The 14266-nt window shown below is 42.5% G+C and overlaps 1 protein-coding gene across 2 annotated transcripts in view; it reads left to right on the top strand.

Moving 5' to 3' along the window:
• The window catches only part of macrod2 (mono-ADP ribosylhydrolase 2), a 387793-nt gene that overhangs the window by 299755 nt on the left and 73772 nt on the right, over positions 1–14266 (top strand). For both annotated transcript variants that reach the window (XM_041049346.1, XM_041049345.1), the window contains exon 8: positions 8593–8666. In XM_041049346.1, the coding sequence (XP_040905280.1) occupies positions 8593–8666 (74 nt within the window). The remainder of the gene's footprint in view (positions 1–8592; positions 8667–14266) is intronic.

Raw genomic sequence — 14266 nt, 5'->3', positions numbered from 1 at the left:
CCAGTCAGCACAGTTAAACGTCCATGCATGTGAATGGGTACAAGATAGTCCAAGTATCCTGATTTACAGCATAGGATACACTTGTTAGTGAAGCCCCTGTGTGTGCAGTATAAAGAGCCTTTGTGCTTATAAATCACTAGATGTTCATAATTATGCGCTCTGTGCTGGATAGAGCACCTCCCTCTTGGGATATTGAACATTTTCCAGCCATCACGTTTGCAATTCACACAGTTTACTGCACAACAACTCCTCATCATTTCCTCTCACCATCTCTCTCTCTCTCTCTCTCTGCAATATTGTCTGTTTTCTGCCACCTGTCCATACACGCATCTCAAAATGGCTATTACTGAAGTGATAATGACAAGAAGGGCTAAAATTGTAATTTCTTTCTAACTCTTTTCCTCTTATTCTTTCTCTCTCTGTCTGTCCTTCCCTTGCTGGTTATTTCACTGCAGAATTTACAGTCGGTGATGATAAGTTCAGCAGTCATTTCTGTAAAATTAATTTCCTCTTCTCATATTTTCCTGTCTTGAATAGAAATTTCCTACAGCACATTCGGCATTAATCTGAACATGTATTATCTTGTGTTATCATTGTTTTGTTTTTTGTTTTTTTTTTGTTATTGTTGTTATTTTGCCACAACTTTGTTGTGAGCCCATAGTAATTATGAAAACTCATTAGTTGCTCATTAGCGCCCCAAAACTCCCGCAGATCCTCAGTAAACTTGTTGGTCCCTGACTCATTAGTAACTTAAAAACTCCTCAGTAAATCCTCAGTAAATAAACTTAAACCAACTATGATGGACAGAACAAAACTCCCCGATTGCTTTTAAACTGTAAAAAGTTAATTTGAGTTTGTTGACAGTGATAAGACTTTTTACAGGCTGAATTAAAGAAATAAAATGAAGAATGTCAGGTAATGGATACATACAGGTCTATTTTCAAAATGGATCTGTCTAATTTTGGAGTACAAGAGCTCTATTGTAGAGGCACAAAGGTAGCCCACCAAATGTGTGCAAGAAGTGGGGTGTGGGGGGGGGGGGGTCACTGTTTGTACTGTATGCTGCTGATGAGGGCACTGCTTATTGCTGTTCACTGTGGTGCTGTGTGCTGCATTGCCAGTGGGAGCCTGTCATAGCACTCCACCAACAGCCCCGCACATCAAAGGGATAGGCTGTGCAGAGCCAAGCATGCAGCGGAGGGGGGGGGATTAAACAGCCTGTTCAATAAATAAACAGCTTAGCGCTTCCCATAACTGCATCTCCACAGAACAATACAGCTGATTAAGACTAAAGATCTTCACACAGCAGAGGGCAAATAGAGGAGGGACTTTCAAAGGAACTACATTATAGTACAGTGCTATGATGTTATTCTCCATGACTCCTCCCAGTGCCCCCTGAGTACTGCCATGTTCTGAAAGGGGCCCTGCTCTCTTGTCAGACGTTTTGACATTTTCTGTACATTTTAGATAACCTTTAAGGTCAGCTTCCATTTCAGCAATGTAAACAAAAGCTGTTTGGTGTGAAAGGCACATCGTCCAATGTCTCTCTCTCTCTCTGTCTTTCTATTTGAGTATCTTTTTATCGCTCACTCTGTAGAATACACATATATTTAGCCATAGTTTTATATATATATTTGTGTACATGGTCATCCACCCAGGTTCTATACTTATGCACGTGTGCTTGAAGCATTTCCACACTTGTAGTTGCAGTAGGAAACCAAGTCCCGTGCCCCTGACATTGTGACAGAGAGGAATCAGGAACAAGTTATCCAAGGCCTTTGTGGAGAGAAAAACAGATTTGTCAGGAAAGCTAATGCTAATTGACACTCTCTCTCACGCCTCCATATTCCAGGAGACTCAGTCACCACTGACAGATGATGGGAGAGCAGGGAGGTTGGGTGTTGCAGGGGTGCACAGGGGGTACCTTAGACACTCGGAAAGAAAAATGAGGGCTCACACTGCGCTGACAGTCCAATCTCTCAGTCCGGCCCATTAGCCACAACAGAATTTCTGCACGGATAGTGTGTCGGAGGTACCACCCATAAACAAACTGGTGCCCACCGTGGGCCATGAGGTCACCCAGCATGATAGAGGTTATTAAGTGCTGCTCCTGTTTGCACATCAATCACAGCCATGTGACCCAGGTTTAAATGGATTATTCCTTCCAAGGAGGAGACACCTCTCAATGTCTCACAAGATCAGTGCCAAGAGTCCAACTACCTCGACTTAGAGGGGTCATTTTCTCTTTTTGTATCCCTTTCTCTCCTGTCGTCGCTCCCATATATTGTCTTGTCTCTTGTAGTCCCTTTTTTTCCCTCACACGTTTTTCTTACTCTTAGAGACACACGTGTGCTCACACACAGGCAGAGGTACTTGCTCAAGCAAAGCCACATACATAAAAATCCCATTTCATGATGCATTGTGGAAAATTCAGCCTTGTGGAGATCACATCTTAGCTAGCGCTGAAAGAGCACTTTCCAACAGCATTGTAATGAGCAGTACAGTTTAGAAGGCGTCTGCTGAGATCGATCTTAACACGGAGCAGAGGGCTCACTGGCACGATGCAACAGCAAGGACATGAACATTAAGTCTGCTATTTACCTGACAGATGCCATTGAACACATGCATTTATAACCCTATCAAAACAATCAGAGGCCCTCAATACCACAGCGCTGCCGCTCCTCATAGGACAAATATCTCCCTGTTTACTGCTCACCCTCCACCTTTGGCTCATCTGTCTCTGTGACGGATCTGAGGATTGTTGACAGAGGAGTTTTACTACTGACTGGTGGCTATGGGAGATATGCGGATGTAATCCACCCAATCTCTACTGGTATGTCCACACTGCCATTCTACTGTACTGTCCAGATCAAAGGTGTCAAGCAGCTAAGATTTTTTTTCTTCCTCCTGCCAGCATCATGCTCTGGCTCTCTTCATCCCTCTCTGGGATTAGGAAGGTTGGAGACATTCATGGCACCTTATCTCTTGACAGTGATGGCTTCCTGCTAGCTAGCCAAAGATGGCCTGGGCAAGGTTCCCCTTCTCTTAAAACCTTGAGTTTACTACAGGGAGCTTAGCCCAGCTGGTTGGGAATTTCAAGGTACATAGAAGCTACGTGGTGTATCAGCGGGCAGCAGAGTGTGTGTGCTCAGAGGGAACAGGGGCTTCGTAGCCCATTTAACTGAGTCACACAGTGTGCATTGTACTCAACACTAGCCTTGCTCTACCATTTTCATGGATGATAAGCCAAATGTAAAAATACTTCCCACCCACAGGACAATAGATTTAGGCCTTTGAGAAACTTGGTTGAGCATTAAACTTCTGCACATCATACACTCTTCTGCATGTTTTTAAAAAGTGAAATGTCAGATGTTAATTTTAGCATGTAGGACAAAGCATGGCATCACCTATATGGAATGATTCCAAGGAAGGTCATCATCTGTTGTGCCACGGAGGCTGCTCTCTTTCTTCCTGCCTCTTTTTCTGCCTGTCTTCCTCACATAGCACCCTCCCATCCCTCTTTGTCTCTGTCTCCTTCTGTGGGCTGCAAAGTCGGTCATGGTCACAGCCCTGCCGTGTCCCAGTGTTAGTGTAGAGAGGACCTCCGGGCCATTTGACAGCCACGCTTTGGCGTCTAGAGTCCTGGGGCGCTACTCTGTCCTCCACCCTGGGTCACCTCACCTCTCCTCTGGGCCCTGATGGGGTGACAACCCTCTTACCACCCCCCTCTCTTGATGAACACATAGCACTGCTGCCCTCAAATAGAGCAGCCCACAGCTGTGCTACACCTAATGATTTCCTCATTCTGCCCAAACCTCAATGAACTAATCTAGTTTGTATTATAATGTACTTAAATGAGCAGAAGTTAGATTCTCTCTGCTCTATCAATATTTTATTAAGAAGGAAAAAACACACATACAGCAACACATACAAATCTTTTCTTTACAAAATATTTTAAAGACATTTCTGAACAGCAATCATAAAAAAGGATATATTTAAAAAGACATTGAGGCCTTTCAAAAACAGATAAATTCATGTTTTTTTTGTTGTTTTTTTCCCCTATGTTTGCCACGTTGTTTCAACACCTGCAGTGAATTCACAAGTGCCTGATACCTTGGGCCTCACATTATGCGTTACTTCAAGCTAGACAGCTCATCAAAATGAGTGACGAGTGTTGAGACGTGAACTTGACCAACTACAACTGAGGGGAAAGAAAGTAAGACCAACAATATGATTCTTATCTCAAGGGGAGGAAAGCTATATTTTGTATTTTTCAAGAATTCAGTCAGCATATGTTTATCAAACCTAGGCCACATACCCTCACAATAAATTAGCATGTGCTCAAAAAAAGAAGAAGAAAAAATAACTGTAGAAGACATAAAGCCCTAAAATAAAGCAGGTTGTAGCATCCTGCTCACAACATAAGCCCACTCAGGAAAAAACAAATGTGGTGTGGTCTGCATTATGTGCCTACCCATATATACAAACAAAGAATGGGAATGTATCATCTCACAGACATGTACTCAACTTGTTGATTTACTTCTTCTTGCTTTATCAGGTGATGCAGCTACTTCTCACTCCTTCTCGCCAGAGAAAAACACCTTAGCTATACAAGTTTGTTCTGGAAGTTAACTCTGAAAATTTAGGATATGAAAGAGAGAGCAATGGGCTTCCTTGTTCTTAAAACAAAAAAATCACCCCTAAGGCAGAGAGCACATTTACATTATTTTACCTACTTTACTTTTGAACATGAACTTCTCTTTCCAGCTCTCACAAAGTCAAGACAGAGTTAGCTGTGATGTAAACTGGGAGCTGTTTCATTATGAGCTGCATTTGTATTTTTGAGTTTCATCAAGCAGGGGCTTTTGCTCTGGTTCTTAGTTTCATATAATATACATAAAACCGTTTTCCTTAAAAGTCACCCAGGGTCCTGTACGAGTGTTCATAAAGGTGTTTTGCATACGACTAAGAGAGAGGCCAGAGACTCTGTCTCTTGGTTGCATCAGAGATTAGAGGGCTCTCTTTTTCTTCATATTAACAAAGGTCCAACATGCCTAAGATCATAGGAATAAAATATGTGAATTCTGTTTTAAGATGAATCTTCCCCGTGGCGTAACTCACTGTGCTGACGTGGAGACGTGGATGAAAATGTACCTTTCATTTAAAAGGAAATTAAACCAACTCATCTCTCTCATAATTCAATCATGTTTTTGGATTGTGGCTTAAAATGAGTCAAAGGTGAAATGACTGGAAGAAGACTGACTGAAAGCACCTGGCTTGTTGTCTTCTCGGGTCAGATTCTGTGATTATTTAACTTAATTCTGCCTGGTCACAGGTTCAGATTTGTTGTGGCGATTGAACCCGTAACTGCTGTTTCCGTCAACTTCCTTGGATGTACTATGCAAATGTTATATAAGCACACTGTGCCACCGTAACCCTTTGTTCATGTGCCATAGTCTCTCCCCCTCTCTCTGTGGATGCTGTGCTCTGCCTGGTGATGAAGTAGAGGAGCTTTCAACAGAAATAACACTGCACCACCTGAGTCCTCATCAGCGGCGCCGCGCTGCACATATCCCATCAGTGCGCCTCACTAAGACAAATCTCCCTGAGCCGGCCATATTCCCAGCATAAGAGAGAACCAAGCCAAGCAGTGCAGGGACCCTGGAGGGCCCACCATCACTGCGCCTGACGCCAGCTCTCCACCTCCTGACAGATTAGCTTTCACTGAACCCTCCACACAGCAAATGGAGCAAAAGAGAATGAGGAGGAGGTGTTGAGGGGAGAAGGTGTAGAAGTAAAACACTGAACTTTTTCACGTTGCGCGTACTTGAGCATATAAAAGAGTCAGCTCACTCAGTCCTTTTCTAAAGATTACTTTTTTGAACACCTTTAAGTGGATTGTGTCAACTGCACTAACAATGGTGCAGGGTCAAGAGAGACGGTGGAGTGGGATTGAGGGTATTTTATTGTGTCTGTTTTTCAGCATATAAACATTCTGGGCCAAGCTGACAGGGACAGAGAAGCACTGAGAGGAGATGTTAGGAGAGGTAAAGGTAGAGGATACTGTGAAGGAGACAAATGATGAGAGAGCGCTGCCGATGCACTTGAGCTGCTGCTGTTGACCTTGGGCCACTGATGCTGCTGTCGAGCAGAGTTCTCCTGGCAGGCTGCCCCCAGCTGCACTGACCCCTTTTTCCCACTTTCCATCTAACTCTCTTTCTTTTGTTTACATCTATCATTCTACTTTCCTGTTATCTTTTTCACTGATTCTATAGCTCACCTCTTTTCACCTCTCTCGCTCCCTCTCTCCCTTTCAGATCTGCTATGATTAATAGAGTTTGCTCTCAAATCAATAGAGCATTTGTAGAAACTCCACACTGAATAGATTAAATGTACTCAGTGCCATCTAACCACTGCTGGTGACCACTGCTGGTGACCGAAATGTCCAATAATTATAAGACCTGTCTTTAGCTTGAAAATAAATGTGCCTCTCTTCATCTCGCTTAGTATGGAGTAATATATAATGCGAGCAATAAGATGGGTCCTTTCTTTTTTTCAACAATTTGCTAATTTATTTCATTTGTTTATGCGCGTGCCTCTCTGACACTTCTCCCATTGTGCTTGCTCTTCCTTAACAGCTGGTCCTCTCTCCGTGGATCAGTTTTTCTCCTTTGTCTTCTGCACATCTGTTTGCCTACGTTACTTGAGGTGTGAGTTGTGAGTGTCGGTACACCTGCATATGTGTGCAAACGGATTTCAAAAAGGAAACATCACTAGACAAAGTGATATCACCGAAAAGGTTAAGTGTGTTTGGGAGACAAGAGGAGTCAGGTGACCTGCAAACTGATTTGGCATGCTGGATTAGGTTCTGAGCACACAGCTCTTGGGGCAGCTTTTGAAGGGCAGGAGCCGTGAACGAGCCGAACACTGTCTGCAGACACCGCCTAACAGAGCCATAGGAGCAGACTGGCTGTCACTGCCGGCTGGTATGCAGCTCACATCTTGCTTCACCCAGGGCTCGAACAGGAGCTCAGCTCAGCTCAGCCCCTCTCCTCTCCTCAGTGTAACTCAGCTACTCCTGTCAGGCTGAGAATGGGGAGGAGAAGAAAAACAGAAAGAGAGAGACATCAACAGTAGTCAGATAGGTGAGACTTTTGGGGATGAGGATACATAAAATATATCGTGACTGCCAAGCCACTTGATTTAGAGGATTTACAGGATAGTTATTGAGAGGCTTTGACAGCAGGTGGTCTGGAATGAAAGAATTCAGGAAATGTAATGCCGGATCTTTGCGGCTTTTCATTTTTCTTTACATCCGACTTAAAGGGTAGAGGTCGTTGCAGTACTTGTAAACCTGTTTCATAGGTCATAGAATGTTGTAGTTGTGGCAATGACCCAGGAAAAGAAAAATATTTGAGAATGTGACCCACACAATAACCAACAGGTTACAACTGTGGCATGGCCCTTGTATCAGTTGATATGGGCTGAAATTGAGGTCTTGACCTCTGTCGTTAGAGGAAAACGGTGTCTGCTCTAACCTGTGGTCCTTTATGGAGGTCAAGGGTTATAATATGGAAGAGGGTCTACTTAAAAATCCTGAACTACATCAGTCACGACTGGAAAAATGGGCCATGTTTGTTTGCTGGTTCCTGGTCTTAACTTGACATGAGGTATGCAGTGTTCAGGTTATCCTTGTAAGGCAACTTCAGACTTGCTCCAGGATTTGTGCAGAGGCTTTAGAGTAACACGCTGTCATCAGGTTTTGTGAAAGGCACAGAAGACCAGGCTCAACTATAATTACTTTGAAATGAAGACAACTGAAACACTGCTCTGTGACAGAGAGCAGCAGATTGTCACTCAGAGCTTTTGGTAATGGCATATATACTTTCCAACTGTTACACGGCTGGCCCAAGGGCTATTGTAGTCAATAGCTCACTCTAAATGTTGGGTCTTTGGAAGTTCTCTACTATGGCTGCAAATGAGCTTGAGATCAGCATCCAGCTGTCTTTCCTTAGCTGGCCTTATTAAAAATTAATCACATCGAAATCTGTGTGTTTGCAATCGATAGGTTGTGCTAACGCAGTGTTAGGGTTCCTGAACTGGCACAACTGTTGTGATTAATTCAGTCGTTAGCCACATTCCTTCTTAGCCACCCTAGCTTTACTACGTTTTCATTCTGGCAAACTGTTAAATTGGGTAGTGTGAATGATCACACATCTTGTGTAATTTTACCCATAAAAGCAAAATATTATTTAATTTTACCGGAGGTGGTAATGAGCAAGGTTGTGATCACAGATGTATATTCCTACACTTAGTTGTATGTACACTTTCTTCCCCTGAACTATATCTGTATGTGTATGCGTTTTCCAATCACTGTGCATCTGGCAACATATGTCTACAGCCGTTTATCAGACAGCTGGTCTCATCTACCAGAGACAAGCAGCTTGTGCTGCTTTCAATTGATTTAGGAGAAATGCTGTTACCTGTGGAGATATTGGTTTGTCTGTCTGTTCGCCTGCCTGTTTTTGTCTTCTTCTTGCATCTGTATGTTGGATACAACTGATATTGACAGAGTGTTTTTTTCCCTACTAGGCTTTCCCAATGAGCCTGCAGCTGACATTGCTCTGAAGACAGTAAAGCGCTGGATCGAAGAGAATCCTGATAAGGTAGGACATGCCAGGGTCATGCATGTTTAAAACAAACAACCGTCTATCTGAATACGCCTATGCATTTGCACAGGCGCTATCTATTTTGTGCTTTTTTTTTTTAATTTGCTCTGAGTGGAGATTATTGGACCACCAGAGAAACACAGAACACTAATTCCCATGCATATCCGTATCAGACAGACATCTTATCCACCTGCCTCGCTTGATCAGCCATTTAGTTTGTGGTCTGCATGGATATCAAATTAAAAGCCAGTCTGAGACTAATCAGGCCTTAAATGGTCTGTTGACTGTCTAATTGGTCTATGCTGGAGAGAGCTATTAAACCCTGAAGAACATAAACACAGCAGATGAAATAATCTGAAATTGGTTTTTATATAAGATAAATAAAAATCATGCCTCCCAAGAACTGAAGTCTCAAATAGTCTAGAAATTTCCTGTCTTTCACGCTTGCTGATCTGCTGTGCCACCACAATTTATTTGGTGAAAAACATACATGAATACAGTCATCTTAAGTGAAAAGCACAAGGAATGGTATAAATTTGACAAACAGACAATCACCTTCAATTTTAGTTATTAGGTGAGTAACAAAATAGTCATCATTTGAAATAACCATCACAAAGAGACATAATATATCCATCTCCCCTGTGGGAAACTGAAATGGATGTGGACATTTTAATTTCAAAGCCCCTTTTGCTGAAGATTGAGCTGCACGCTTCTGTAAGGATCTTTACCACAGTGAAGCCAACCTTACTGTCTTATTATCCAGACAGTGAGAAAAACAAACCCTGGTGTGCTAGTTTACAAAGCTACTTATTTATACTGATTTCTGTATGGCCTTGATGTCAGGTTGAAACTGATTATCAAGTATCTCTGTGAAGAGGTTACAATAGTGTGTTTTTTGTGCTACACTCAATGTGTCTGCACCTTTATGTGTGACTGTCTTGTAAAGTGTCAGTGCCAAATAACCAGGTCAGATGTCATGTGATCTTGTTATAATGACTAAATCAAAGCTAATTTTAATATAGTCAATTAGGAGATAGTTACATGAAGCTTTTTAGAGCAACATTATTATATGTAACATGCATTAAAAAATATATTTATCACCTTGATATATCTTCATTAACAGTTCATGATGACAGAATTGTGTCCAGTTGTCAGGAGGCCGTACAGAACATTTATCAGTTTGTGAGTCAGTGAGTGATGGTAACCTTCGGGGGTCATCTCTGTTTACTGTGACACTGTTTATATCTGTCACTGTGGATTGAGGTGTTTTATAAAGTTCGCAGCTTGATGTGCTACAACATCCCTCAGCTGGTGTTATGGATGTTGTGAACAGACAGCCAAATGATACAGAGCTGCTGGATTACTTTGCAGTTGATGTGCTATGTTTGCTGCACTTGTTCTCTGCCTGATGATTGCTGTAACATGTACTTGGGGAATCCATCAACACTCTGGCATAAGGAAGGCTTTATATAGCCATTGGTGACTGTAAATAACGAACTAATGTGCAAAACTGACTTTTGTGGTCGTGTTGTTCCACATCCAGAATTGCTGCTTGCCGTACGGAGGCTGCACTGTTGCACATAAGAGACAATTTTGTGATGCGCTGAATGATAGCTGTCTGTGGTGTGGGTAGATCAAGTGGAAAGTATTACAATTCAGGGAGTGGGGTAGACGTCTACGGAGGCTTCCCTGAACACTGTTTGGCAAAGCTTTGCCAGCACAAGAAGTAGATCCTCCACTCTAACTAGACCAAGAGTGAGTAAGCTTTTAACGAGATCAGAGAGAATAAAGTGATACATTTTACCCAGAAGCACAGCAGCACTTCCCTTACATTGGAAAGCCTTCCAATCAAACCGCAGAACAACACACACTGAAGCAGGAGGTCTTCTCTCCAATTTTCACTTCATTCACTGTTGTCTGGTGCTTAGCTGCTCTCGGTGCGTCCCAAAACTGATTAAAAAAAAAAAAAAAAAGATTCATGATGTAAAAAATATCTTTTTGTAACTAATTATGTCAGTTTAGTTTTTTACCAGAGAGAAATAGGGAATTTAATCAGAATTCAAATAAATGTCTAATATAATTTCATAATGCCTGAAGGAATAGGAAGATGCCTTTCCTGTCAGATGTGTTAGCATTTTGTTGCACATTAAATGTTAAGATGAATGTCCACTGCCTTGCGTGATATATATATATAGAAATCCAGTTTATGACTGCAGCATTTACTCGATTGACACACAAAGTGTCACCATGATTAATAGCTGACACGTTTCTGTTTCAGACTCTGTGTCGGCTGATAGGAAATTTATCAGCTCACGATTGTTTACTGCATGTTCTGGTCTTATCAAGAGCTTACAGTCAATAAAGACATTCAGAAAAAAAGCTTGAATGTACAGTGTTGTGCAAGTTGCTGTCGTGTGCTGTACCGTCAAACTGCTTGCAGAAGTTCAGTGTTACTGCAGTAGCTCATATCACAGATTCCACATGGCTTTCCAAAGATAGAGAGAGAGAGAGAGAATGAGAGGTTTGAAGCCCAGTTTATCATGCATAGAACAATAGGACTAGATTGCTCTGCTCACTCACCTCCAGCTCTGCGCTCTCGGCCCCGAGGAGCCTGTGTTGTGGGCGTCCACAGAGGCGAGTCATTTCAGGGCTATGATAAGGGCTCTGCTTTGGGGAAGATACTGTGCTATTGTGGCTGAATTTCAGCACAATGGGCTGGCTGAGGATCTAACACACTGGGGTGGCAGAGTACAGGCCACAGTCCCCACCCCCCCTCTGCAACCCCTTCCACAGACACACACACGCACACACACATTGTGTCATGATAGCATTGTCTGTGTATGTCCATCTGTTAATGTGTGTGCATGTGTGTTATCCAGTTGAGATACATGTGAATCTGGCAGGTTGTAGTAGCACAGGCAGCAATTGGACTGTAATTGTCTACTGATTGAAATGTGCTCACAAGAGGGTCTGAGGACACTGTTGCATCAAAATAGCAGAGGTGTGTGGGTGAGTGAGTGTGTGTGTGTGTGTGTGTGTGCAAGACAGGAAGAGAGGAAAGAGAAAAAAAGAGGAGGACACTGTCTGATTGATTAGCAGCGAGTTTATCTCCCAGGCCAGCACACTGTAGCTCTGATGCACTCACCAGCGTACAAAGGGCCCCAATGCCAGTGTGAAATTCACTCTTAAAAGCACCTAGACTTCCATTGTGGAAGAATAAACAGCCTCGCCATGGTCAGGGAGAACAGATCCTTTAATCTAGAGAGACTTGAGTGCAGGAATGATCCTTCAGATCACAATAGATGAAAGAATAAGGGAGGTCAGCCTCTGCTTCCCTGTATCATCCACATGAATAAATGAAATACAATATGTGGGTATGTGTAAACAACAGACTAGCAGTCTCTAATCTCTTCAAAAATGCACAAGAGGTTGCAGACAGAGGCAGTGACAACCCAACAGAACCAGTTCTCCATACGGTATCAGAGCAGTTTCCTCATGCTCACAACACACTCACTCCTCCACTCATCTGGCTTTGGTTTATTTCTCATTTTCAGATCTAATTTGGTTTAATTCAGGCTTACATAGGTTTAATCTGCAGATGAAAAATGTGGTCTGACACATTATTTGGCTGCCACGGATGTGCTCTGGATGGCCAAGCTTTTTAATGAAGCGTTTCGAGGGCCAGGCAGCCCAGCATTACTGACACAGACTGAACACTTGAGACAGATTGGGAGTCTGTAATAAGCTCTGCTGCGCTGTGCTGCTCAGGACAAAACTGATGTGTAGAGATTTCACCTTTCAACATCACTCTGGTTTGGGCCTGAGTATTAATCACTCCACTGTGCCAATGATGCTCCCAAAACAGGTGTTTACATCCCTGTTCCTGTTCTGTGAATGATCTGTTTACATTCGTAGCATTTGTCATTTAAGACACCTGATAATAAATTCCATCTCAAGCCGAGGCTGGAGATTTAACACTGATTTGTGACAAATGTCAAGTGACTATTAGGAATAAATACAGTATGGTGTATGTTTTGTATGATTATGCTTTTCTGTGTGAATGGATATTGGTTTAGGAGGCCGTCTGGGTTTTGGCAGATGGAGCCATAACATGACAACATTGAGGCATTCATTGTCATTCAGCTGAATAAGATGGATGGTTGCTGTTATCATGGCTATATTGTGCAGTTCACCTTTAGAAAATGTGAATTACATTTTTTGTGTATTGTGGCCAGCTTTATCACACACAAATGGCAAGCAGCGAGTAAACTACATATGTGCCCCCGTGCGTTTATCATTTACTATACCTGATGGTGAAAATGATGATGAATTGCTTTGAAGAACACAAAGAGAAAATACATTCAAAGTCCCACTGCTTTTTCAAGCTTGTCATTCGTATATTGGCATCTTCCAGACAGCGTATTTTCAATTGAAGGTTTATTTTATTGGTTGCACAGGCTGAAACATCATAATACATGTTACATTGCAATGCAAATTTGCACTTCCTCATTTTAGCCAAGAAAGTGGCCATTTTGTTAGTGTTCAACCCGTGAGTTTTTGATAGTAACTCATGGAAGTTGTTAAATTATTTTTTGAGGTGAACATTTTCAGGACTGGATATTCTACTGCAGTGCACAGGAAAATGTCTGTTTAGTCTCTAGATTACATCTAGATCTCTGCCTTTAAATGAATGGCAGCAAACATTAACAATTACTATTCCATTTGAGGCTTCCTGTTCAGCTCTGAAGGACACGTTACAAAATAATGTATTTTACTGGCAAAGCAAATGGACTTACTATCCAGTACAGTGGATATTCATTTACACTAGAGTGTGGACTGAAAACTCCAGTAAGTTCAGCTTAAAGTGATCAAAGAAGTCCTCTGTTGGAAAACTGACAGCTACTGGAACAGAAGCTAACACAAAGAGGGGCGGTACTTCAGCTCTGTTGGTGAGTTGCCTCTTCATGGTGTTTTTGTTGTCTAGTATCCAGTGAAAATCCTTTGCCAAGTGTCGCATCTGCAGCTGAGAGAGGCACAAATTTGCTCCACGCGTGCCTCAAGGATGCTGATGTGCCACTGATGGTTTGTGCAACTGGCATGGTGTTCAAAGCCAGCGCTGGTCTTTTGAAGTCAGTATCAAGCCCTTTTGAATCGTTTGCTCTGACTGAGAGCATCAGGGAGATATGGCCTGATCACGAGCTGAGAGCGTGACTAAACAGCCGGCTCTGCGTCCACATACTGCATTGTCTCTTGTGGATGGAGCAGCACAGTTTGACCTCAGAGAACTGCGCTCTCTCTTCAGACTCAGTCAGACACCTGCAGATTTGGCTATAGAAATGCTTTGGAGAGGGTGTGTGAATGCCTTATTAGTTTTCTCTGTCAGAGAATTACTTTTCTGGCAACAGTGCTAATGCATGCCATGTAGTCTAATACATTAGTGGCAGCCATTTGGCCTTAGGCAGCAGAATGGGGATTTTATGACTTTTATGATCTGGGGATTTTATTATCTGGCTCACTCTGGGTGATGTGATGTGCGCTCTTTGCTTCCCTTAACCTCAGGTTGGTGTAGTTAAATACTACTAGTTTCAGTGTTTAAA

The sequence above is a fragment of the Toxotes jaculatrix genome, chromosome 11 (genome assembly GCF_017976425.1).
Source record: "Toxotes jaculatrix isolate fToxJac2 chromosome 11, fToxJac2.pri, whole genome shotgun sequence".
NCBI classification, from domain to species: Eukaryota; Metazoa; Chordata; class Actinopteri; family Toxotidae; genus Toxotes; species Toxotes jaculatrix.
The sequence above is the reverse complement of the archived record's forward strand: the minus strand, read 5'-3'. Positions and strand labels throughout refer to the sequence as shown.